This window comes from Dicentrarchus labrax, unplaced genomic scaffold (assembly GCF_905237075.1).
Source record: "Dicentrarchus labrax unplaced genomic scaffold, dlabrax2021, whole genome shotgun sequence".
NCBI classification, from domain to species: domain Eukaryota; kingdom Metazoa; phylum Chordata; class Actinopteri; family Moronidae; genus Dicentrarchus; species Dicentrarchus labrax.
This window is the reverse complement of record NW_026136706.1, coordinates 12,347,346-12,374,861: the sequence shown is the minus strand read 5'-3', so window position 1 is coordinate 12,374,861 and position 27,516 is coordinate 12,347,346. Positions and strand designations below refer to the sequence as shown.

General features: G+C 38.0%; 1 protein-coding gene across 2 annotated transcripts in view; it reads left to right on the top strand.

Moving 5' to 3' along the window:
• The window catches only part of LOC127365454 (receptor tyrosine-protein kinase erbB-4), a 305,767-nt gene that overhangs the window by 235,031 nt on the left and 43,220 nt on the right, over window positions 1-27,516 (top strand). Inside the window, exons 15-20 of one of the 2 annotated variants that reach the window (XM_051403529.1) lie at window positions 127-281; window positions 2,252-2,296; window positions 4,927-5,059; window positions 8,429-8,551; window positions 9,909-10,007; window positions 14,330-14,512. In XM_051403529.1, the coding sequence (XP_051259489.1) occupies window positions 127-281; window positions 2,252-2,296; window positions 4,927-5,059; window positions 8,429-8,551; window positions 9,909-10,007; window positions 14,330-14,512 (738 nt within the window). Of the gene's footprint in view, window positions 1-126; window positions 282-2,251; window positions 2,297-4,926; window positions 5,060-8,428; window positions 8,552-9,908; window positions 10,008-14,326; window positions 14,513-27,516 lie in introns of both variants that reach the window. The other variant, XM_051403528.1, reaches the window with a different exon arrangement.

Sequence of the window (27,516 nt, the reverse complement as noted above, 5' to 3'; positions counted from 1 at the left end):
CACTAGTTCCCAATGGTTATACATAAGACTACTATATATTTTTTTTCTACTACTGTATGTTTTCAAAATGAAAATGTGCATATGAAGAAACAATGTGTTTTGTTGTTTTTTTTTCACATCCCTTAGGGCCCTGAACATTGTGTGAAATGCGTCCATTTCAAAGATGGTCCTAATTGTGTAGAAAAGTGTCCTGATGGCCTGCAAGGTGCCAATAGCTTCATCTTCAAGTACGCAGAGGCCAACAATGAATGCCATCCCTGCCATGCCAACTGCACCCAGGGGTAAGTACTGTCAGGACTAGTCAGAGGTGTGAAGTTAGACAAAGTACAACATTTCTGTCATTCCTTCAGTTCCTTCAATCTATGAAATAGGAATGAAACCAAACAGTAATCATCATTTATCTGATAAGATCTAAATACATGGGATGTTTTCTACCAATTGTTATGTTAGATTAGAGAGGATGGTGAGTAATCATTGGGTGACACATAGATCATTTATAGTAAACTGACCAAAATGTATTTATTGTAATGGCATTACCACCATTGGTGGTAAAGTCAAGTACATTTTGTGAAGGATTTCACTTTGACAACTTTGATGCTGGTGTTCCACAAGTGAGTAGCAAGAAAGAAGTTGACGGTACAAATATGTCTGTTGAAGTGTGTAAAGTTATTGCGCTTGCTTGGTTGGCTATTGTGAGTTAACTTTCCGGAGTGACTTGGTACTTACAAAAAATTCTTACTAAATCTTTTCATTCTTTCATTGTAATTTCATTTGGCTTTTCATAGAATAGTGGCTTAAAAGTGCACAACTATTCCCTGTCACTATGTCCTGCTAACATAACATTATAGTCCAACATCTTGCAAGAAAATAGAGATAAATTGAGAGGTGAAGCAGAAAATGAGAAAGAAGAGAGGAAGAATGAAAGTGAGAGGAGTCGGTGAAGTACCTTGCCACTCTCCATTGCTCACTAGCCACTGATCGCTCAATGTAATATTCAACAAGGGATGGAAAGACATCATTTTGTATTTAACTCCACAGGGAGTTTATGTCACTTCCTTTGTGTTATTTCTCCTCTCCTGAGTGACAGCCTCCAGCTCGCTCGAGCATAACAATGTAGTTGTAAATGGAAAACACCAGGCTGACACTTTGTCACAGGTATAGCTTCATAAGCAGATACGCCTCTCAAAAAACAAGCTGTGGGAGGGAGAGGAAAGGGAGAGAGATAGACATTGAGGGAAAGAGACAGAGACAGGGATACTTTTAAATATTCAAAAGAGTTATCGAATTTTGGATCTATTAAGTCTGTCAGACATTGAATTGAAAGAGATAGTGCAAGGAGACAGAAAGAAAGATAATAGTGAAATCCCAGTGCTTTGCACTACTTCGAGTGTTTGAGGTATGAAAAAAGTTGAGGAGATGTTGTGAAATAGCATTTCTCATACCTACACACAGACAGTGTATGTTCTAATAGACATCAACATCAATAAGGGGTGTTATGGATAGATAAGAGTAATCCATAGATTTTGGATTATGTTAGCTTGAAGAATCGGGGATATGACAAGCACAAAAAAGTCCATACATGAATCAAACAACTTACTTTGACAAATCAATAAATTGACTGACACAAAGTACTGCAGTTCCATTCAGGTGGACTGTACTCTGATTAACCATTTACTAAAAGCACCTCAAAGTAACATGAATGCAGTTGCTTTAATGGACAGATTACCTTTTCATGTCACTAGACAGTCAGCTATAGAACCTTCACTACATGAAATCAAACCTTCCCAATCAAAACAAATCCTGTGCATTGCTACTGAAAAAGAAAACATTCCAATACATTCCAAATTATGTTTACCTACGTTTTTGTGAACTTAAAAATGGCTAATTTATAGCCGTAATATGTGTAAGTAAACAAATGTTAATTAATAGTACATAATAAATGGTAGATAAATGGTAATCCTATTATATAATATTATATCACTAATGATTGAAGGCTGCCACAGATATGTGCTATAATACAATATTCCTGCTTATATATATAATAATATATTATATATGTGTGGGTGTAGTGTAGAGAAGAACCACCCATTAACACTCTAATTTCACATCCTAATTTTATGTAAATAGGATGACCAAAGCATAAGGTAGGTCATTAGGTTTTGAGAATGATATATATATATCATTCTCAGGTATATGGCAAATGTGAATATGGTTGTTTTAACGTTTCCTTCTCTTGTATTTGTTTACTTAGGTGCATTGGACCAAGACTGCAGGACTGCATTGGCTGGATGGACAGGTACAAAATTATTTTCTGTGGATTGCCTCCATACTCTAGCATATAAACACACACATAATATGTGAACACACGCACGCACACACACACACACACACACACACAGAGTAAGCAAACTCTCTGATTAATGGCTAGCTGTAAGGCCCAAAATTCCTGAGTGTCCTTAATGCCTCTCTGTGCATGCATGCTTGTGTGTGCGTATGTATTATGTGCACAAGCAATTTGCCTGGTTTTTGATAAATTGATAGCGCTTTAGCTTTCATTCTGAGGCTTGGGGGGTGGGGGGGGTCTGGGACAAAATGCCGCTAACAGTTTACAGCAAATGGATTTCATGCGAGTAACGGTTTGGTATAAAGTGGTGCTGGAAATTGCTGAAAGGCAGAATGAGCAACCAAGACAACAGAACTTACTGGTGGATCTGAAGATCTGCAGGAACAATGCTGGACAGGACAGGACAGGACAGGACAGTGAAATGGTGTCACTTTAAACTCATCAAACTGAAAAAATGGAAACACATTAAGACTAGCTGGCAGCGTAGCAGGAGGCTGCTATTGTGGCTGTTCAAAAGAAAGACCCACACAGTTTGATACATTGACAAACAGATAAACATTTAGTAATTATTTACTGATCAGTATTCAGTGTCCTGAAGCTTTTACTGAGGCCAGTAGATGCCTAAGGAGAAAAAGATGAGTCCCTTTAGAGAACTGCTCAAAATCTAAACCTTTTCTCCAGAAACAGTCTTTGGGTTTCTGCCAACAACATGAAGGGGAAGTGCAGCCGATGGGGAAACGTAGCTATCAGCTGACCCGGTGCACAGATCAGCCCTTATCAGATCTCTGATACAGTAGCTGTGGCTAGGATACAGCTAACCCCAGGCTTAGCTGCCTGCTCCGAAGAGTCACAAATCTTGTAAATCTGTTACCTGTTGGAGGTATTGGCTTTTGAGAATGGCTGGAAGTGGCTTATCAGGAATACATGATTACACTAAGCCTTTAAAGGCCATCGTTCCACCTGGCATTAATATACATCTTGTGCAGGGATTGTGTGCATATCTGATTAAGCTGGATTAATCACTTCCTGTCACTTATGTAATATTTAGTCTGATGAAACTGACAAGTAATACCTCATTTAACATGTTCCCATTTGGCAGTATCTTTCCCATTTAATTCAAAATTATCAGAGCTGTCTTTTCTCTCGGTGTTCCCTGGATTTTACATGCATTTTTAGATTCTGATCCTTGTAATGGTGAGGAAAATTTGCATTTGATCTGGTCAAATGCATCCCTGACCAAGTACAAAGGTGGCTTGCTGGGTGATCTTTAGAACTGTATGTCCTCAGTTTATTTATAGTATAGCTGGGTTCTATCTGATCACTCAGGGCATCTGTTAATGTCACTTGGAAAGAGCATGTACGTGAAGCGTGCAGATTGAATTAGACATCTACACCGGGTCTCTGTGCTAAAATGACATTTGGTCATGCATAGAATCTTCGATGGCCTTTCTTTCTGACTGATATATGGATGATATATGCTATTTGTAGCTTTTTTCTTATCATCTAACTCTCAGTACGAAAGTTAAAAAGTGTATTTTGAACTATTCTTTTCCAACAAGTGTGACAATGACATTTATCGAGCTAAACATTTTACAGTTGTACAAATGACGTTTCAGTACTCTCTGCCGGACAGTTTATGTAATAGTGACACGGGATCTAAATTATTTTAAACAAATATTAAGAATTTTAATGTTCATATCAATTATCAGTACCAACATATCTTTAGTAAGCTATTGGCCAATATATCCACCTGGCAGATTTGTTGTTCAGGCTCTAGTTCTTACCAACTCTTTACCATTTCCCAAAATAGTGATTTTCTCCCTGTGCAAGCTAAAGAGAGAGATGTGGGGGAGATACAGAGTTCTTCACTTCCCATGAAGCCGGCTGCCTGTGATAACATTTTATGGGTTGTATCCTTGCAGACTGTGATATACACTCCTGAATAACTGCCCTTTTCCACTGATTTAAGGCAGAGTCTCAGTATGCCTTGACCAAATTAAGTTCTTCCATTACTGCAAAAAAAAGGAGGGATGAGGTGGTATACTGGAAAACTTTTCTCGCTCATTTCTGCATCAACTCTGTAGACAGTTTGGGGAGTATATCAGGAAAATTATTGAGAGGCTTGATTTCAAATGACAGCGTCGGTGTGGTGCTGAGAATTCACTTTGATGGTTATTTCCATGTTTTTGATCTCAGCCTCGATTTTAATGAGAGGGCATGAAGAGATATTTGTTACCAGAGGAAACTTAGTGGAAATACTGAAAAAAACTGAAGGTGAAAGGGTTTTTTACAGATCGCCCTCATAAGCATATACTTTGAAGACATGTTTTGTGTGTGTTTGTTTATTTACATGCTTATTTTGTGTTCACATAGCTGTATAAACATTCAGCCTTTTTGTCCTCATCATCTCTTTCTCCTTCTCAACTCATTCAACCTGTCCACCCCACCCCCTCCCCCTGCTGCCATCATCCCTGGCCTCCCGGTGATAATTTTCTATGGTTTCTCAATGCGTGCTTCCTCTTCTCTCTTCATCATTTACTTATTTTGCTCCTTCTTCTCCCCCTCCACTTTCTTGTCTTCAGAACCCCTCTGATCGCAGCGGGGGTGATCGGTGGCCTCTTCATGGTGGTGATCATGGTGCTGAGCGTAGCAGTGTCTGTGCGCCGGAAGAACATTAAGAAGAAGAGAGCCCTCCGTCGCTTCCTGGAGACAGAGGTGAGCAGGGCAGTAGATGAAAAACATTTCACAAGAAGGGAGAAATTGCTGCCTGTAGCACTGGAAGATAATGTTGTCAGAAGACTGTGCATGACTGAGAATCAGAGGACATTGGTGACATTTGCATTGCTCTTGGCTTTTTTTCTTGAGTAAGTGCAACTTTAACCTAATGCAGCTAGGTCTTTAGAAAGCTAGCTGCAATCCATACAGTATACCCCTTTAATGTTGTATCATTTTGCCATAACTTAGGGTTTGCAGAATTTAATGTAAGAGGTAAAAAATGTAAAGGAAATTGGTAAGTGCCAAAGAGTAACGGAACTATCTTCAACAGATTCTGCACATAATTGACAATCTTTAGGATGAATATCTTTGGTTAATTGTTGGTTAACAAAAAAAACAAGATCAAAACATAGGAAATGCCTGAGGACTTTGTCTAGATCAGTTTGATTCATTGTTGTGTGCGTGTGAGTGCAAGTGAAAAGTCTGTATGTGTATGTAGTGTAGCACATACTGTACAGACTAATAGAAAGAGAGGGAAAGGAGAATGAGGCTTCATGTCTCCAGATGGTGAGTGCGGAGGTGGAGAAAGTGTCAGAAACAGAGGCTCAGGTGTTGACTTTGCCATAGTATACTGGAGAAGACACTTCTGTTAGGAAGAGGTGAGGGACATTGTCATTAGAAGAGGAGAAAGCACCCTTCGTTTGTGTTAAAACAAGAAGAGTATATCATCTAATGCACTCCTATAGTGAGAATCAGGTCTTGTTTCACTGCTTTCTCTCTCTTCAGATCACATAAGTATCAGTGAAGTATCATTTCTGAAGAGCTTCTATAATGACAAAATAGCACTGCCATGGTTTATTATTATACTTCAAACTACAGTATATGTGGCCGACACTCATACTGTAACTGTGGATTACTTATAAATGTCTTGCTTTCATACACACACACAATCCTGGCCAAACACATGTTCAGTTTATTACAGAGGTATGCTTGTATCACATTATATAGCTAATAAAGAATACTTTCAAAACTACTCTGCACCAGGAAGACACCTACGGACATTCTGATAAAATAATAATATACATGTCAATGGTAAATGTTGTCATAAATGTTATATGTAAAGTGCAATTATATTCCAAATGAAGTATTAAATAAATATGAAAAACAACTTTTTCACAAGGCAATCTGAGGAGCTGAGTGAAAATTGACAGCCCTCTATTGCTGAAGTGATATCCCACTTGTACGTACACGCAATACTGCTGTTGTATAGGATTTTACGTTTCACTACATTATGATTAATTTATGAAATTGCACTATTCTCATCATTCTGTCGTCAGCTGGTATGAAATGTGTCTCAGCTTTTAGCATAGTAAAATTTAAACAGCAAGTATGATAGTTTGTGTGACTGCACATTATTTGGTTGGGTTTCAGCACCAGCTTGTAGAGTGGGGAAGGTGGACAGCTCCAGAGTGTCTTCAGAACCACTAATGCTGGACAGCTCCCTCCACAGTAGAATAGCATCCAGTAGTGTTTGTGTGTGTGTGTGTGTGTGTGTGTGTGTGTGTGTGTGTGTGTGTGTGTGTGTGTGTGTGAGTGTGTGTGTGTGTGCGCGCGCGTGTGTTTGTTGAATTGTAAAAACCTTTAAACATATAATAATGATCATGACATAACTTAATCTTGTCTAAACCCAAAGTGTGTTTAGCCAACTGATGCCGATACTGTTCCTTTGTTAAAACTATAGTCACCAGGTCATTTTCACATGGTAAAGACGGTTTCACACTGCTGGAATTATAGCTTGTGTGTGTGGTTACAAATAGTTTTTTTCATCTTCTTTCACTAGTGTATATCATGTGGAGTGCAGTTTGTGTGCACATTAAGCCAGGTGTTTCCGACCCTCTGGTTGTTTAAATTGTGTAGCATTTAAAAAACAAACTATATGTTTATATATATATATATATATATATACATATATATATATAGTAAATAGTATAAATAGTTTGGGTTTTTTTTTCACTGCTTTTGTTGTTCGAAAATTGCATTCTATCACATTGTGATGTCGGTTTGAATTCAATTAATCATTCAGTCCTAATGGATGGTTCGCTTTTAAGACATCTGTATTGTCTTGTGCGTGTGTGTGTTTGTTTCTGTGTGTGTGGCCCCCGCCCTTCTTGTTTCCACCCTGCAGAAGCTGATTTGTTATTCCATTTAAATGAAGAATGGCTATTTTTGTTTTTAATCAAATGGTAACCATGAGCCAGAGGGACAGAAGCTACCGACCACAGCCAGGCTGATTTACACTCTTTCCCCCACCCCCCACCCCACAATCTTCTACTCTTTTCTTAATTCTCCTTATATTGCTCCCTCTCTTATGCTTTTGCATCCTCTGACTAATTCAGCTGCTCGCTTCTCCATCGCTGTCTTGTTGTTGTTTCATCCACAGCTCCTCTTCAACTCCACATCTTACATCCCTCCCTTCTTATAATGTTTCTCCCTCTCTCACTATTAAATCTGTTCGTTCCTCCACTTGAGCAGTAATGAGACAACAAAAGTGTCAACTCCTTTTCAGGCTCCACAATTATCCCCCCCCCCCCCGCCCTCTTTCTTTCGCTCTTCATCCAACTATCTCCATCTCCCTCTTCTGTTCATGTATTACAATTCTCACTCGATACTGAAATGGTAATGACACTCCAGGGTTTGGATTTGTCTTGTTTGAAAAATGTCATTGTAACCCCTCTGTAAGCTAAAGTACTGGGCAGTTACTAATTAAGTCTAGAGGTACTCTGAAGCAAAATGCATGATAAGATTAACAGTAATTGCAACTTTAATTAAATGCAGTAAATATTGCATTCAAATTTCAAGAAATCATTGTTATTTAAAAACTAATTTCAAGTAACTCCATGGCAATTGTTGATCAATTATGATAAAAGCTTAGTTTCACAGCATGACTTCCTGGAAATTAGGTCATCATTTTTAGAAACAGCCTTTTTTTTGCCATGGAGTGAAGGAACAGTCTTGTAAGTAGTGAATATAAGCAATCGTCGACGTAAAATTTACTTTTTCACTTACCTAAGGTGTGTTATGTATATATATCTTCTGGAAGGGGGGTTATTAGTGTAAGCTGGGCATGTGTATACACTTGAATATGAAAGTGTTTTGTGTCCCCATGATTCTCCTAAAGTTAAATGGCATATAATTGTTGACACTATGAGTGATATCAGACATTTCATTGATTTCTTAGTATGTTCCCATGATGAATCAGGACTTGGTGGTAAGGTTTATGCTGACTGTGTATACAGGAGAGGGTGTAAAGGTCATGGCTTACAGTACCCACTGATTGAATGATGTTTTTGTCACTGGATGTGTTTTTAGCTGGTGGAGCCTTTAACACCCAGCGGAACAGCACCCAACCAGGCCCAGCTTCGAATCCTGAAAGAAACAGAACTCAAAAGGGTCAAGATCCTCGGCTCTGGGGCCTTCGGGACTGTTTACAAGGTAAAACACACACAAAAAATCAAATTATAGTGACGTTTTGCATGTGTTTCAGTTAGTACTTGGCCAAATAAATTATTATATTCCTAAATTTGAGATCATGATGTGAGATCTTGCAAAAAAGAGACAAGAGAGACAGATTGCAGGATCATTAATGACAGGAAATGAAATGGAAGGCTGGAGGCGGGGGATGAAAAGAATAAGTAATAGCAGAAGCTTAGACCCCTGAGGTTACAGTGAAATAAGAGGTAGCTGAGGTCACCACCAGTGTGATGATTGGTTGGGGAGAGGTAGAGAAAGACACAGCTGGAATTAGAAAGAACAGACTTTCTCTCTATACTGAAATCATCATTTGTCATTTTGTAGATCCATTCACATTATAGCACATTTCTGGGTCAGAGGTATGGTAGCAGGAGCCCAGATGTCCTTTTTCAAAGCAACATCTTGCACATTTCCCTAGGGAATCTCCAGGAACCTCTAGGCATGTAAGAATATATAGTCCTTTTAGAGTCACATGGGTTGAGCCCTAGGACCCAGATGTTTTTCCTTGGTGGCCAAGATGACTCCTCTACTGGATCCTCTGGGGGCTCAGGAACAGTTGGTTGCTGCTGAGATCAGTCAGTCAGCAGAATAAATTCAGCAGCTGGATTGCATGATTTTATTATTTCACACAACACACAACTCAGACGTCATAGCTAATGTTGAGTGTTTTGCTTTGGGGCTTACCTCTCTTTTCACTAAAATGTATAATTATATACAAATAATATAAAATGAAATAAATGTACAATATTGCAAAACCTGAATGTGGTTGATGTGAACAAACTATTCTGCTGATTAATAACCATCTACACAAGTGCAGGTAGAATGTCTGTGTCTCAAACAGAGGCATCACATTGAAATTTCAGTAGATGCGTTGGGCTTGCTGCCATTGGCCATATGTAGTTACATGCAACACAGAACAAAGGTGGGACACATTTGGAAAAAGTTGAGAGGCACTTCATTTCCATCTTCTTTTAAATGCTTTGACCACTTTGGCAGCTGCTAAATCACTTTAATTCCACCTGAAATTAGATACTTCAAAATGATTAAATAGTTTTGCCCAAGTTTTTTTGAAGGACAAAATAACCTTTAATCAAGCATGCAGAACACTACCATACTGCCTGTGAGAATATGGAAGAGCATTATTAAGAAAGCTGACAAAGTAGAATTCAGAGTGAAATATCTTCAATTTATTAACTGAAATTCCTCCTTTTCAAATCTTTAACATATTTCTTTTATAAAAATGTTGGTGAGTGGGAGTTTTGTGACTTTCCAATCAGTATAATGACTCATCATTTGTTTGTGTGTGTGTTTCTTTTAGGGTATTTGGGTCCCAGAGGGAGAAACGGTGAAGATTCCTGTAGCCATTAAAATCCTTAATGAGGCCACGGGACCGAAGGCTAATGTGGAGTTCATGGACGTGAGTATCCTGAAAACTGGAAAAAAAGAGAAAAATGAATTCCAGTATTTAATTGTTTTTCTGTTGCTATGTTTCTATCACATGAAACCTGACAATAGTTCTACACATTTTAAACTCATCAACAACAACAAATTTGCTACTTTCTCAAAATATATTTTACTATATAGAAGTACTTCAACCTGGGTTTGGTCAGGTTAGTCCAGCATATACTGTTGCTACGGTGACACATAGGTAGGTGTAGGAATATAATTTATTATACATGTCTCGGTAATTTTTAGGACAACTACAGCTCCTTTGGTGAAATTAAGCTATTGAAAACTAACTTTAGACCCTATAGACTACAGAATAGAAACCACAAGAACCTCTAGGACCCCTACACACCCCCAGATACACACACACAATTCCACAGGCTCCCAGCACAGTGTACGAGACCCCATTTATAAAACATTCACAGTTCGGCTCATTTCAAAAGGAAAATTGAAAAAAAAAAAAAAATCTAAATTATTACCCCATGATGATGCAATGCAGATGAAATAACCCCCATCAACACACGTACACATGCAGACACAGGCACACACACGCTGAAAGTGACCCAATTGCACTCATGTTTTGCACTTAGTTTGACAGTCTAAGAGGAAGAGTTTTGGAGTGTTAGCATTTCTATTTTTACCAGGACGTCTTTGATGAATATCCTACGTGTGTTTAATTTAATACGCCATGTGCTTTGAGGGCTTGTCTGACAATCAGAGAGCCAGATATCAGCAATGAAAGGATGCCATACAGGGAGACAAAAGTTGGTGATATATATGTGTATATATATATATATATAGATAGATAGATAGATAAGAGAGAGAGAGAGAGAGAGAGAGAGAGAGAGAGAGAGAGAAGAATGTACATATCAGTGTACAGTGCATATGCATATATTAGCATACTTGCATGCAAAAAGCATGCTGTTTATCGCCTGATGTATGCATGTGTATGTACCATGACACAAAGGCAGCTTCTCACCGCCAGCCCCCCATCCACCACTCACTCAGATGGGTTGTGTGACAGACTGTGCATGCATAACTAAGCATGCTTATTTACATGGCATGCTGGTTAGTGAGGAAAATAAAAAATTATGAAATTATATGTTTTTTTTCGATTACAGAAGCAGTGATAGTGTTAACAAATCAGATTGCATTACAGTTGGACATTTCTAATATAACTGACTAGTCAACTAGTCTGAAAGGAAACAGCAGGGGAGACAGAGATTGTGATTGCAAGAAAGCAGAGAGATTAACTAAAACAAATAGAATCAGCAGAGTTATACAGAAACAGAGTACAGTACAGTATTTGCAGATGTTTGGTTTATTAATTCATTTTTTTCTCCCAGTAAAATAAATGTTCCACCTGATTTTCCAGTCAGACTTAACTTCATATTCATCCAGTTTCACAATTTTCTTTTTTGGCTGCTAAGCAGCTGGGGGCTCAGCCTCTGCTTTAGGGAACATCAGTGATAGTTACAGAAGAAAAGGGGAGTGCCATTCATTTACTTTAACCATCCATATTTTCCCAGGCAGACTGGGAATTCTGACTGGTGACCTTCTAGCTGTAGGCCACAGTCAGTTGCCACTGACTGTTTGAAGAATGTCACCAAGGATTGATTGTCCTTTAGTCTGTGCGTGTGTGTGTGTGTGTGTGTGTGTGTGTGTAGGTGTGTGTGTGTGTGTGTGTGTGTGCTTCTGTCTAGAGTTTCCCACACCTTACCTGTGGGGCACTCAGAGGAGGGAGGGTTCTGCTTTTAAACAGCAATCAAATGGGCCCCGTAACAAATGCCAATACGGCCTCCTGCTGCGAGTGCCTAACAAGAGCACAGGGTGTTAGACCGAGCAATATCATCATGCATGCATGTACATGTATGCGTGTGTAAGAGTGTGCATGTGCATGTGTGTGTGTGTGTGTAATCCTAATTGTGGCTACAGGAAGACAATGCATGCTACAGTATGTTGTTCCTTTTTGAAGCCAAACTCCTCCTTAAGGCTTGTTTTCACAGAAGCAGGATAAACCCTTGTGGCCTGTCCTTGGAAACTGTATTCAGTAATATTGTTTCCCTGTCTATGCAGAAGAATATGTTCTGTTCTTTTCATTAATGTTTTGCTCAGTAATTATTCTATATGAGAATCAAACAGACTAGAGTATTACACAAAGCACCTCTCAAAACAAAATTACACAGTGATGCGCAGAAAACAGTTACAGGACTGTCACTACAGTGTCATCAAAAAACTTTAATCTTTAAATCTTTTAAGTGTTTCAAAATAACCACAGAGAAAGTTAGTGGTATTAAATTTGTAGTGAATACAGTTGGATTTCAAGTGAACAAGGGTTTATGTTTTTCACTACAGCACTTCTCAGGTTTCTTGTTTTAAACACTTTATTTCATTTGAAATTTATGTGAAATCACTTACTAAATCCTGTTTCATTACATTTAATTTTGCTTGTAATTTTGCTCAACAGCAAAATGAGAAATTACCAGTGGGGGGTGAAATCTTTCTCAAGACACTACAAAAAAACATCACAGGAGGCTACTTATACAGTCTCGTTCGCTCTGCCTCAGAGAACATTGATACAATCATATACCCACACAGAAACAGCAGTCATACCTTCTACTTGATGAATTTATAATCTATTGTCATAATTCCATTAATCACAGAAAAAAATCCATAATTACATTTCAATTAGTATACTGACTACTATACTACAATAGTTCACTAAATAGTTTGATCCAATTTTGTCATATATGCTGTAGTATTGGTTCTTTCAGTCATGGACCTTAGCTCAGAAATTCTAAGAGTGAGAACATCTCAGAAAACCACTTCACAGTGTTAGAAGATTTACTTGAAAGGAGTCTTGTCCAAGCAGTCAACAGTAGGCAGACAGAAAGGCCCATTCTCTCAGACTTTCTGATTTACCATCACCATTACTGTACCATATGTGGTACTGGACATCTCCAGTATCTGATTATGCAAGTGATGTGATATATTGTAAATCCTAGACTGTGTTATGGTTGTATCTCTCTGTCAGTGTTCAGTGGACCTCTACACACATTGTATATCTGTCTCTCCCCAATGCACAACCACCTTCACTTATGTTGTGTATTCTTGCTGCACAGTTATCCATCTCATGATGAGTTGTCATATTAACCCATAACCCCTGCAGTCACAGTGTTTTGCGTGTGTGTGTGTGTGTGTGTGTATTCACATGTCTTGGGTAGTTGCATAGTAAAACAGAATAGATGAAGGTATATTTTTCACTTTAGATTTATTTCTGTATACTTTTTTACGTTTGTATGCCACAATCCTATGCAATATTGCAAACATATAACATCAACATTATATGATAATTATGTTATATTTGCTCTTGTTCTAAAGATCCTTCACATAATGGTGTTGACACTACAGGCTCCAAAGTTCAATTTTTATAAATAATGTACTGTAGCAGCTTCTTCATATGTACATATTTGCAGACCAAATTTAGGAAATAACACACAGAGACACGTGATATACAACAATCTCACCTTGGTGCATTTACTACATTTTTAGTCTGCTACAAAGCATGCTGACAGTCTTGGGAAGCAGTGGGTCTCTTTGATCTCAAGGTTTTGAATAAAAATCTACTGTTTCTGACTTAGTGGAACCTTGCTGCTCACTTCAAGAGAAACTTCTGCCATAAACAGAATAAGGGTTTCTACTAGATGGTCTTTGACAGTTCAGTCTATACATAACATGATGCATTGTGTGTTGAGTCTCTGAATTGCTCTGGCATTTGTCTTTTGACACTAACTGAAAGACTACCTGTTTGAGCACAGTATAACACATGAATATGGTATTATCTCCACTTGTTCTGAATATGCAAAAAGAAATACATCCTAATTAGTAACAGTAAGAAGTAAATGATGTACTGTATATACTAAAAAAAGTATGTTATTGACAAAGTCATTAAAAAAATTATAATGATAATTCAAGTGTATGTATTTAAACATTATAATTTGAATAACCAGATTGTTCTTCTGATAATGAACAACCCACTTATTTCTATGGCTTACAGTACATTATAAACATAATGTGTGGCTTGGAAGACAATTTTAGTTTCAAAAATGTACACAGAACTATCCAAGATCACAGAAATATGAAGTATTTTCTATTTGTGTTTTGCTAAAACAGTTGGGTATTGCCTGAATTGAATAACACTGTAATATCTGTTGACATACTATCTTAAATGTCATCCTCCATCCTCAGCCCTTTCCCCCACATGCCTGAGTGTAAATCTGTCTCATTCAGGAGGCCCTGATCATGGCTAGCATGGAGCACCCCCACCTGGTCCGCCTGCTGGGCGTCTGCCTGAGTCCCACTATCCAGCTGGTCACACAACTCATGCCTCACGGGTGCCTGCTCGAGTATGTCCACGAGCACAAGGACAACATCGGATCCCAACTGTTGCTCAATTGGTGTGTCCAGATCGCCAAGGTAAGGACGGAGAAGGTTGCTAGTTAGCTCTTTTACCTGCTGTATGATTGGTTGGTTTGGTGATTGACTGGTGGTTTGGTTAGGTAATTGGCCAGCTGGTGGATTGGCGATTCATTGTGATTTGTTACCATAACAGTTTGTTTACTGGTGGATGTCTTAATTGATTGCGGCTTTTTTGCTCCCTTGACTGCTGCACCAAATATCAAGATTTAAACTTTAATGAGTAATTTTTGTTCTTTTTGTATTGACTCACCTACAGTGTGTGCTATGTTCCTATAACAAATAAGTTTCTCCCATCTCCAATGTTTACGTTGTGTTGTCATAGGCTGCCATGCACTCTTACCCCTTTTGAAATCTTACTGTTTAAATTTGTGTTTGCTTTGGATTACAAAAACACACACAACTACTGAACCACCCTTATGCCCTTTTATAACATTTCTCAGCTAATAGAGGCTAAGTGAATTTCTACATTGCTTCCAGAGTGAAAAGATGTCTTTGTCCGTCTATAGAAAATGGCTACAAGCCAGAGACAAGCACTGGATATTTGGTAAAGTGTCCATGAGTGTGTGTTGGTGTGTGTGGAGGATTCAGCAGCAGAGAGCGGCGCCCCTTGCCAGCCTCTCTGGAGAACTGAAGTAAATAATGCAAAGCCTTGCTTGACTTTGGTAGGGGAAGTGTTGAGTGCAGTGAGCTCAGTGTTACAGGATCATGGATGTAGGAGTGCATTATAATTCGTCTTTTTCTAGATGTCAATATTAATAGGTGACAGTGATGATCGTTCTTTGTCTCTTTCTGTCCATCTATGTATCAGTAGGGTGTAGATAAAAAAATAACACAACATAATCACCCGAACATTATATGCTTCACAATCAAATTGTATTAATCTATTTATTCACTAGAGGTATACTTCAGTATATACCATATGGTATAATTATATCTCCAAACATGCTGCGTTTGTTAGAAGGCTGGTGAAATTTTCATACACAGAGAGCAAAGTAATTGGTTTAAAAGCAAAGAGAAGCAGAATGAAAATGACTCAGCAGTCGTTGCAGTCCCAGATTTAATATCTTAGACAAATATTTCTGTTGCCATTTTCGGCTAAATCAGAGGAAGGCAGTACTCTAGTGAGCTGCCATGGGAAAATATTAAACCATCAATTAAACGTTGGGACACGGTTAGGATCATACCACATAAAGTGCTTTTTTCATACCAAAGGCGATCAGAGCTTACATTAAGTCTTGCCACGTTGACAAACTTCCCATGCTGTGTAACACAAATATTTTCATGGTATGAAATTAATCACACAAATTGCTTTGTGGAAAAAGGATGTAGATTGGTTATATATACACGAATAAATATATGCCTGCTGTGAACAGTTGTCAACATGGAGAGATGTATAATTCATAAAGGGTAGATATGATGATGTATTATTTACCACTGCTATTGTGTGTCTCAGGTGTGTATTGTTGTAGTGTTTTCAATGATTGGCTATAGCTCCTGGGGACTCAAATAGTCATCAGAGGCCACGCTTAATACACACATGGGTCTATGCTTACACAAACATAGTGTTCTACACAATGAACTTATCTGAGTAATGCCAACAAGGATACTTGACACTGAATTTGGACAATTAGCTTTTGCCTTTAACACCGTCAACATTCCAATGTATAGTGCTCATATAACTTATCCCAGATTTGAGTCATAGAGCTTTTCTGCAGATTAATTCATTATCTTTATCATTGATATATATATATACGTCAACTTATGCAGGGTCTTACAGGCTCTCAGGGCTCTTGCAAGTGACAGGGCTTTACACTCTGAGGTAACATCCCTGTGGCCCTCCCTCTCTGTCATGGCCGCCATCACAGTCATAGATTATTAATGGAGTGATCTGCCATGAGAGTCATACTAATGAGCGGATTCATTAGCGATACTACGCATGCAAGGCTCTGATGCCACAGAATGTTTTTTTTTTCCTTAGGACTGATTTTTCTTATCCTGTTTTATCTTTCCATACTCCCCTACTATATCACTTTCTCCTCATTATGTCTGCTTGCTTTTTAAATCTTCTACTTGTCACCCACTCTTCATGTATATAAAGTATAGGGCTGCTACTCTATCAGATGTTTGATTTTCAAACCACTACAGCAATACTAAGAATTATATATTAAAATAAATCCTGCGGCGTCTTTAGATATAAACAGCTCATTCTAAGGTAACAAAGACATAATGATTCTTATTTTTAAAAGCTTATACACTTATGAAAACATAGTTCTTCTTCCAATAGAAGCTTTTTAAGGTTTAGCTATATTCAGTTCAATATTTTTTCTAAATTTCAGGATGGTTTCTTATTCGAATTTTCTACTACTGCTACTACTACTACTACTACTGCCCTTGTAAAACTTACCAAATATGTATTCTCATCCTTGACAAAGGTCAGTTTGGTCACTTGTGCAATTATTTTTTAATTGGCTTTCGATTTGGTGGACCATTACCTTTTTCTTGACAGATTTGATGCCACTGGTGTTTCCTAATAGGCCTCTTTCCAGTTCTGATACTTATCTTCATAGTTCGTTATCATTGCATTTTTTTGTTTGTTTCTTTGGTTTTCTTTCATCACAATCAATCAGATTATTTCCCTGTTCAAATATATATATATCACAAGAACGTATTTTAGGACCGTTACCTTTCTCTATTTTTCTGAATGATCTTTCTAATAATTTCTTCCAATTGTTTTGTTCAGTTATGCAGATGACATGGTTATATACACATTTGATTCCAATATACCTAAAACTCAAAGTTCTCTGCAATCAGAATTTTCTCTTTCTCTCCTATTACTGATCATACTGATATCATATACCAGAACACCTCTAAATCTTCATTATATTCACTTAGACACACTCAACATCCTTTTCATTGTGCCTAGAACTTTTTTAAAGACATTGGGAGACCTGCTTTTAAGCCATTAGACTGAAATACTTTGTTCAACTCACTCAGATCAATTTCTTCTTTTCGTGAATACATGCTTGTTCACCTTCAGTTCTTGTTTGTGCTTCATTTTTAGTACATGTATTTATTCTGATTTATTTTATTTCTATTTACTTTTGTGCAGATGATGGTGGGAGAGCCCTTATGTGCATGTTTTTGTCACTATGTTGATTGTTTTGTGTTATTGGATCATTGAATTAATATATTTTCTGTTAATTAGGTATTTATTTTTTGTTTAAGGTTCAGTGTGTAACATTTAGGAGGATGTATCAGTAGAAATGGAATATAATATTCATTAGTGTATAATTGCCTGAAAATAAGAATAGTTTTGGCTTGCATGGAGTTCACTATGGTGAACCAAACAGACAAACCAAACACTGGCTCTACATTGGGCCATTGGCATTTTTCACGGGTTTCATGGCCACTGTAGTTTGTCCTTTGTGCTTGGAAGAGGAGAGTGAAGCAAAGGAGTTGCAATCTGTGACGACACCGCTATAAGTCACTAAATCCTACCACACTGGTCCTTTAAATGTTAATTGCCATGTTTTTGTGCCTGAGGACCCCCTTGAAAATGAGATGATGCATCTCAAGGGTTTATCCTAAAATATTTTTTTTAAATTAGATTAAATTATATTATATATTTATCTATATTCAATAATTTACCTCTGACACAAATCTGTCCAGTTTTTTAGGGAAATGATATCCACTTGTAAACATGGTTGTCGGTTAAATATTTTTAGTTGTAGAGATGGCTTGATAGCCTACCTAGTTTAATTTCTGATACTAACAAAATACCACAGGCTCTGCCGATATCATTCTGATACACCAAAAGAGAGAGAAAGACAGGAGATGATATCATATACATTAATGAACCCACACTACACTGATAACAATACATATTTCCTCTTTCATATTTTAGCTGTCAACAAGCCATTCATTTGCAAATGGGATGTTACTGGCAATGTCTTGTGCTAAGCACTTAACTCTACTTTAAACTTGTAATGCATTAACATCCCCTTCATTGGATTATTTGTGAGCCATAAAAATGTTTACCCTGGGGCACAGTGTTTTGCATGCTTAAGCTTGTGCTGTCAGAGTTAGTAATGACATAGTAGACACATTGGAATTCCATACTGTATATTAGCTGTTAAAACTCACCACTTTGTTTTTTAACATGCGTTTTTAAATGAATTCATTGACTTGCTTGTACAATTGGGAAACAGCTGTTTCAGAGATGAAAGATCAAGGCTCCAGATATTTAAGCTACAAAACACCACACACTTTGCATTTTACTGCAGCTGTTCACGCTCCCACGGTACTGTAGACTGGCATGATGTTGTCACATGATGTATTGCTACTTTTCTTTATACAATAAGTGCAACTATTCCACTGTTCAGATTGCAACTTTTATTTTTTTATTGTTTTTAGCCGCACTAGCAGTGTGACTCTAGGGATGGCAATGTCAGTTAGTTTAGTCCAGGCTGACATCTCAGTAACTATTGGATGGATTGCCATGAACAGGTAAAAGTTTTGACTTATCCTGTGAAATATCTAAACGTCTACTAGATGGATTGCCAACTGACTTTGTTTATCTACTGACTTTTCCTATACTACTATTGTGTGGTTGACTTGAATTTGAGTGAAATGTCTTGACAAATATTGAGTAGATTGCCATGAAATTTGGTCCATACGTTTATATACCCTACATGGTGAATTATCCCATAAGAAAAACCTCAAGCTACACTCTCAAAACTTTCTTAAACTCTCAAAACTTTTATTGAGTTAACAATGAGTATTGTATCAGCACATCTAGTTATTTAATTCAGATTTCTGCAGACCGCTGTAAAAGACAGAGTGAGATTGTTTATTCTAATACATCCCTGGTGTATTTTGTGTATCTCTTAAATTTGTAGAGAATTTGGTAAAACTATTGCATATTTTTTAATGCAATGCTGTAATTAACCTTTCAGTGTAATCTGACACTCTACTTTTCAATCTAAACTGAAAGAAGATGGTCAGTTTAATTCATCTGAAGTTTATAATATTCTGCATTCTAGTATGAAAACGGGACTGTTGCTGTAAGGCACCAAAGTGACAGGCACCCTGCAATAGAATGAGACAAGTTGAAAGGCTCTACATGAATTATTTTGAACTAATTTAAGAAACACCAAAAGAGAAAGAAGGGAAATTAGATCATACGCTGCATTCGCACAGGTTGTACATAACAGTAGTAGTTGCCATTGTGATTCATTTTCCTGTTAAATATTTAGTGTGAACCCTGAATTGTTCGCCTTTGAAGAAGAATTTGGTGTCCCACTACCTGTGAGACTAAGTGTCAGTATGATGCACTTTAACTACACCAAGACAACACCACAGCTTAAACAACGTCAGTTACATGGTAATATCTCATCCAAGCAAACTTTACAGTGAAAATTGTTTTGTCGAATTCACCAGAAAATTGTACCCACTTCTTTCTCCTACATTACTGCTTTGGATTGCCTCCAACTCAGGTATTGTATGTGTGCGTGTGTGTGTGGTAAGAGAGCCCCACAGTGTGTATCACAGGGTCATTTCTCTGTGTAAACCAGACTAGGCAAACATGCCTCTCCCCAACTCATTACATACATCCCCAGGGTTCCAGTGAAAACTCAGTCCACTCCTATTCCTATTCTACTCTGTCTTCTCTCCCTCTCCTGTCTCTCCGTTTGTTTTTATTTCAATATAGGATTCTCTCATTTTTGTTTGTCTTTGTCTCTCTCTGAACCATCATGTAAGAAGAATACCCTGTAGGCTCCCATCGATGTTCATTTTAGTTCTCTATCTTTTGTTGGTACAAATATTGTCCAACTATTCTCATGTCAGTAATAAGGCAGGGTTGAGTCATTGTATGTGGACCACTGTGATAAACCACCCACTGACCGACTATTGCATTTCTCCCTGTGTCTCCACTTTCTAAACCCCTGTTTGTTTGAGCAGCCTCTACCAGTGCTACTTGTTAATGTTGAAAAAGGTTGACAATGATTTTTATTGTGCTGTAAGCCAGGCCTACCTTGCTTATTTGTTGATTCTTGTTTGGATGTGTTCAAGGAATACATTTACTATGTTTGCAGTCTAAATAGTATTCAACATTCTTGGTTTGTTACTGACCCTTCATGCCAAGAGTAAAATATTCAACATGCAAAAATTTCCAGAATAACATTTCCACTGGGACACAATTTTTCGAGGACACCAGCGAGCTTATGGCAACTAGCTCTGCCCTTGAATCAATGTGATTACCTTAAGAAATTGAAATTACTGCAAGGTTATTTGTTTTTCGCCAGTCAAGGAATGGTTATGGTTTTGGACACATTTCCATGGTGCAAGAACAAGGCTATATTTATTCCGAAATAAAACAATGACCAGTTTTTGTTGCTGGAATTGACAATATTGTGTATTTTATTGTGCGACATGACAATATGTTAAGAATAGATAAAAAGTGTCAAGAAGGAAAGTAGATCAAACCATGATGTTCTAACAATTACCATCCCATGTCTACTGGACCCCCAATATCCTGTTCACTTGTGTTTTGATACGGACAACCCAAATTGGTGTGACAACCGACCAACTTGTACTTGAATTTCCCTTCCTCTCTCTAATCCCGCATATGTCTCTTGTAGACACCAAAATTGCATTCAGATAATTCTGACCAGCACTGGCAGATAGCATGCCTGCTGCAAGACTGCATGTTAACACGGAGCCAGAAGCAGATCACAGGCGTCAAGCCTTTGATACTACCAACCCTTAGAAATGTCAACAAGTGTCCGCCTATCTCCCTTCCCCTCACTCTTTCTCTCGCTCTAGTCTCCCTCTCTTTCATTTCCAAACTAATTAATTCTGAAGCTTTTTTCTGGTGGTCTTTCATGACTGCATAAATAAGTGTATGATTCAATGTTAGCGGCCAGAATACCTCCCTTCCCCTGGGTAAATATCAGCCTGAAAGGCCTGTTTGATTTGAGAGAGCAGCTTTATGCATGTTTTCATCACTTACAATTCTCTTGAAAGTGGAGGACTGGTGAGGTAGAATTTATTTTTTGTTTTTTTTAATGTAAGTGTTATTGAAGCACAATGTTCTTTATCATCAATAGCTTGTTGTTGAAGTTGTAGGGAAACCCATGATAAAAGACATGATAATTGATTTAGGAAACTAGATTCAACTGTCTTCCCATATTGCTGTGTTGATATACTGCTGGCCCGATACACAGCAACAATGCTCAGGCTGTAGTTGACACATAAAAAATCCCTCTCTGTGAAATTAATCCATGAATGTTCATCTTAGTACTAATAAATTAAATATGTGTTTTGTCCTTTTTGTCTTTTATTAGATTTGTTTCCTCACAATTCTGTTTGCAAAAGACAATGGCAGACAATCAAATTCACTTGGCTGCTGCAATACCTATAAATAATTTTCCTGATGCTTCAAAGTTTTAAGAACACACAATTAAGACCAAAATAAAGGCTTTAAATCAGTGTTGGACAACCAATGTTGGACAATCATATGCCACAAAGAGTGAAGAGTCTGCAGGTTTTCATTCCAACCAAAGACTACACCCATTGATAAGTGTTCATTTAAAGAAAGGGAAAACTTCTAAACTTCAGGAATTTTCAGACCTTTTATCAATCTCCTTCCTTTTTTACTTCTGATTTTGTCTAATTCTCTTTTAATTTAACCAATATGTCAAGCGTCCCAGCCAATTACATAGGACATACACTTGACCTTGGTCTCTGCTATGCTTTCTGTGTGGAACATGTTAAATTAGTTGATTTCACTGTCTCTGATCATCAGGCACTACTCTTCCAGGTTCCATTCTCTCCTGACCCCAAACACCCCCACACTGATTTGCACCCGCCCCCTAAATTCATTCTTTGTTCCTTGTTTCTGTCAAGATTTTACTGCCTCAAACACAGTTTTTTGTACCCATGAACACAGGGGCCTCTTCATAGAGGCACTAGTCAGAATTTTTAATAGTTGTTGCACGTATATCTCCTTTGAGATACAGAAAGTCGAAATCTTCTTCTCTTCAGTCATGGTTAAATAGAGAATCTGAAAAGACAATGTGGAAAGGAAGAGTGGAAATGGAAGAAAAAGGAACACAGTGTGTCCCTTACTTATCTTAAAGATCTGTCTATATATAGTCATGGAAAAAAATATTAGACCACCCTTGTTTTCTTCAATTTTAATGCCTGGTACCACTAAAGGTATATTACCTAAAGAATGAAATGAACACGACAACAAATGCAGCTGATTCCATAATACTTTATGTCCTATTTGACATGCTTAAGCTTAATTGTATTCCCAGGGTATATAAGAGGCACACAGGGCACGGAAGAAGCCCTTCATCAACGAAAGGCAGAGGAACGCCCGGTTACTCTTTGTGAGGGATCACAAGGATTGGACTGTTGATGATTGGGCTAAGGTTCTCTTTAGTGATGAATCCAATTTTGAGTTGATGCCCGCTCCAGCCAACTTACTGGTTAGGAGGAAGCCTGGAGAAGCCTACAAACCAGACTGTCTTGCCCCTACAGTAAAACATGGGATGGATTGGTGATGATCTGGGGTTGCTTCAGTATGGGTGGAACAGGGCAAATGCAATTGTGTGAAGGGCGAATGAACCAGGTCACGTTCAGGGCTACTCTTGAAAACAGTCTTCTTCCATTAGCTAATAAACTCTTTCCTGCCTTGAATGACTGGATTTTCCAACAAGACAATGCCCCTTGCCACACGGCAAGGTCAGTTAAAGCCTGGATGGAGAACCAGAACATTCAAACCATGCCTTGGCCTGCTCAATCACCAGATCTAAATCCAATTCAAAACCTGTGGAACATCAAACTCAAAATGGAGAACCACAAGCCCAAAAACAAAGCAAATTTGTTTGAATTTTTGCAAAAGGAATGGGCTGCACAGCAGAACAATGTCAGAAGCTGGTGGAGAGCATGCCAAGACGCATGGCTGCAGTCATCAAAAACAATGGTTATGCAATCAAGTACTAACTCCTGTGTGTATCATGTGACTAAAACAGACAGAAAAGAAAACATGGAATGCCTAAAAGCACTGTTTTTGGCAGTACAATGCCATAGCTATTGAACTTAAGTGATTTTGGTTATTATCAAGAAAACCATGGAAAATGGCTAGATATCAGCTCTTAAATTAAACTCTTATGAGCTATTTTTGTTGTTATCTTTATATTTGTCCAAACAAATGTACCTTTAGTTGTACCAGGCATTACAATGAACAAGAAACTGAAGAAACAAGGGTGGTCTAATCATTTTTTCCATGACTGTATATGATATGTCTACTTATCAGTGCATCGAATCAGCAAGGAACTCCTATTTTTCACAAGTGATCACTAAACAGGGTCATAATCCCAGAAACCTCTTTAAAACCAAAATCTCTCAATCTCTGATTGAACCTTGCATTCTGATTGAAGGCTGCATTCCCTCTTTTTAAAAGCTGTATTTCAGATTTTTTGGGTCATTATTAAATGCTGTCTGTCCATTGGCTTTCCCCTTCCAATTTTAAACATGCCATTTTTTTCCCCCTCTCAAAGAAGCCCAATCTGGATCTCTGTTTTAAGTAACTTTAGACATATAACCTGTCATTTTCATCCAGAATGTTTCTCTTTTCTCTGGTTAAGGTTATCAATGCCACAGACACAGGCCTGTCCTCCATTTTAATTCACCTTGACCTCAGTGCAGCCTTTGACACAATAAATCATAATTTGTCTTACAGTGTTGAGCATCTTACTTTAAAAAAGTAATAAGTTATAGTTACAAATTACTTCTCCCAAAAAGTAATTGAGTTAGTAACTTAGTTACCACATTGTAAAAGTAATTAATTACTCAGCAGAGTAACTGTGACGTTATTTTTTATGTTCTACAACACTATTTCATTCTATAACATCTTCTATAACGCAAAGATGTTTATAATAACTGAATGAAGAATAAAAACACTATATACAGTATTTTAGAACATTTGGTATTTATTTGAACTCAATAGATTGCAGCCGGCCATACGCATAGAAATAAAAATATGTAAAAGATAAATATTGAAAATAAAATTCACACTTTGCATCCAAGTGCAAAATTAAGACACACAAATGTAAACTTGGGTAAAAAGAAACAAAGGAAAATCTGGCCGTTAAGTAGTGCACATCTCTGTAACTGTATATTAGGCCTACTGCACAATAAACAGAACACTATCCTACTCTTAAAAGTTCCGTAAAGTAACAACATTAAATATTGAAAATAAAATAATATTCACACACTTTGCATTCAAGTACAAAACCAATACACACAAATGTAAACTTGGGTAAAAAGAAACAGGAAAATTTGGCCTTTAGTAGTGCAATTCTCTGTATCTGTATACCATTGCACAATAAACAGAGCACTATCCAACTCTTAAATATTCAGTACAGTAACAAAATTAAATATTGAAAATAAATAATATTCACACACTTTGCATTCAAGTGCAAAACTAAGACATAGCGTGCATGTTACATAAACATTCTTGCCTTTTACTTCAGTAAGCGAGAAGTAGTGTCGGTACTTCCAGTTTGAAAACGCTACCTTTGAATTTCCCTGGCTCGTCGCCATTGTCTCTGTCTTGTGTTTATAGTAGTAGTTAGAGCGTGCAGTGAGACAGCGTGAGCAGGGCATCCGCCCACCCAGCCAATCATCATCGCATTTGCAACGGTGTCATCATCACCAACCCTGCTCTCTCCCGGCAGCTGATGTGTGGCTGTCAGAAAGCCTGACACCGCTGCACTTCATTCAACCAAATTGTAGTACCGTGGCACTTTACATTCTAAGTAACGGTAACGGCGTTGCAACAATGGGAAAAGTAATTAATTAGATTACTCCGTTACTGAGAAAATAACGCTGTTAGTAACACCTTTATACTTAAACGCCGTTACTCCCAACACTGGTGTCTTAATCAGCCATCTGAAAGATATATGGCATCAGTGATCTGGATCTGGGTTGGTTCATCTCCTCTCATGCTTCTCTATTCTATTCTGGCCCCCTCTTATTTACTATATACATGTTATCCCCTGGGGAAAATCATGTGTAGACATATTATACATTTTCATTGCTATGTGGATGATATGCAACTGTATGTCCCGATAAAGCCTGGCACCACCAGTGTATCCTTTATTATATTTCCTGCCTCGCTGAAATAAAAAAATATATATCCAAAAATCTCCTGCAGTTGAATATAATTATACATAATCATAATCACCCCTTCTGGCCCCAGCACTAGCAGCATTAACAATCGCTTGTCTAGGTGTACTTTTTGCCTCAAAGTTGTCCTTTGATGCTCAGGCTGCAAGTGGTGCAGTCCTGCTTTATCCAACTGAGGCATTTAGCCAAGATCAGGTCATTCCTTTCATTTAGAAAAGGTCATCCATGCTTTTATCTCCTCCAGACTTGACTATTACACACACTTCATTCTGGTATCAGTAGGCAAAACATCCAAAGACTGCAACTGCAAGACAGCAACAAAACGCTGTTGCCAGGCTTTTAACACATTCTCTATCCTTGCTACACTTCACTGGCTTACTTGTGAGTTTTAGAATTGATTTTAAGACTTTACTGCACCTTTTTAAAGCCTTGAATGGTCAGTCTTCTTGTAGTTTGGGCAGTGTCGAAGAAAAGAAGATTGTCAATACAAACAGCCAAAAAGACTTACTGCCAACTGCAGGTTAGTTGCGCCCGCCTTCATAGATACTGTACGGCGAGGAGCTCGGAAATCCAGAAGGAGCTTGGACCAGAACTGCTGCTCCTTCGTGTCAAAAGGAGTCTCTTGAGGTGATCCAGCTATCTGGTTAGGATGCCTTTTTTTACCTAAAAATGGCCATGTTGACAGTGAAACTTGGTCAACCGGAATGACTTCTGAATTGCAGAAATGTAAACCTCAAGGCAACAGACACCCCACAATAAACAGAAGGATATACAAATACTGTTAGGCCTGCTCTGACTCATTGTTGCCATGTTGTCAATCAAAAGCACACACAAACAAGTGAAGAGGAATGCATTCTCTCTTGCTCTCTTTCTTTTTTTGTCTCTCTCTCGCTTGCGCACAAACACATGTATCACAGTGATGCAGTTTTAACAGCATCTGGCTGAGCGGAGATGGATGTGGCCAGGTAGGGCAGTGGGGGAAATGGATGACTGCAGGCTGCCCACACAATGGATGAGACTGGCAGCTCAGGGAGACAGCACTACACTAATGAGTGACTACCACACACACACACACACACACACAGGTAAATGAAGGCTTGTAGATATTCAAACTGGCAAACACAAACATGAACAAAGTGAACATTTCATGATTTGGTTAGATGATGTACCCACACATACACACCTCCCACACACACACACACACACACACACACACACACACACATACACATACATATAGTGATGCCTCAAATAAATTAACAAACAAACACATGCACACAGACACAAACACGGACAAAGTATGTCATCCTTCTTTCTTTTATTTACCATTTACTTCACTTTTCCTCTCACTTTTTCTATCAGTGTCGGACTACAACAATTGTCACTATTTCTTAACCTTTTCACAAACACACCTACACACACACCTACACTTATCTGGTAGCTGGTATCTTTATCCACTGCGTTATGTCAAGCCTTTGCCCTATATTTCCTCCCCTCACTACTCATTACAGAACAGGTTCATCCTCTGATTTTATATTCATTCCCCATAGGAAATAGATATACCAACACTCACATCTCTGCAAACAGAGATCTGTTTCTGTGAGTATGTGTGTGTGTGTGTGTGTGTGTGTGTGTGTGTGTGTGTGTGTGTGTGTGTGTGTGTGTGTGTTGGAGGTTGTTGTGGACTCTCTGCACAAGTCAGTTTAATTTACATTTGGAAAAAACTACATAGGACCTAGCAAAGAGGCAGAGAAGAAAGGTTTGACACTATGAAAACAATTAACCACTTTGCACAGTTGTAA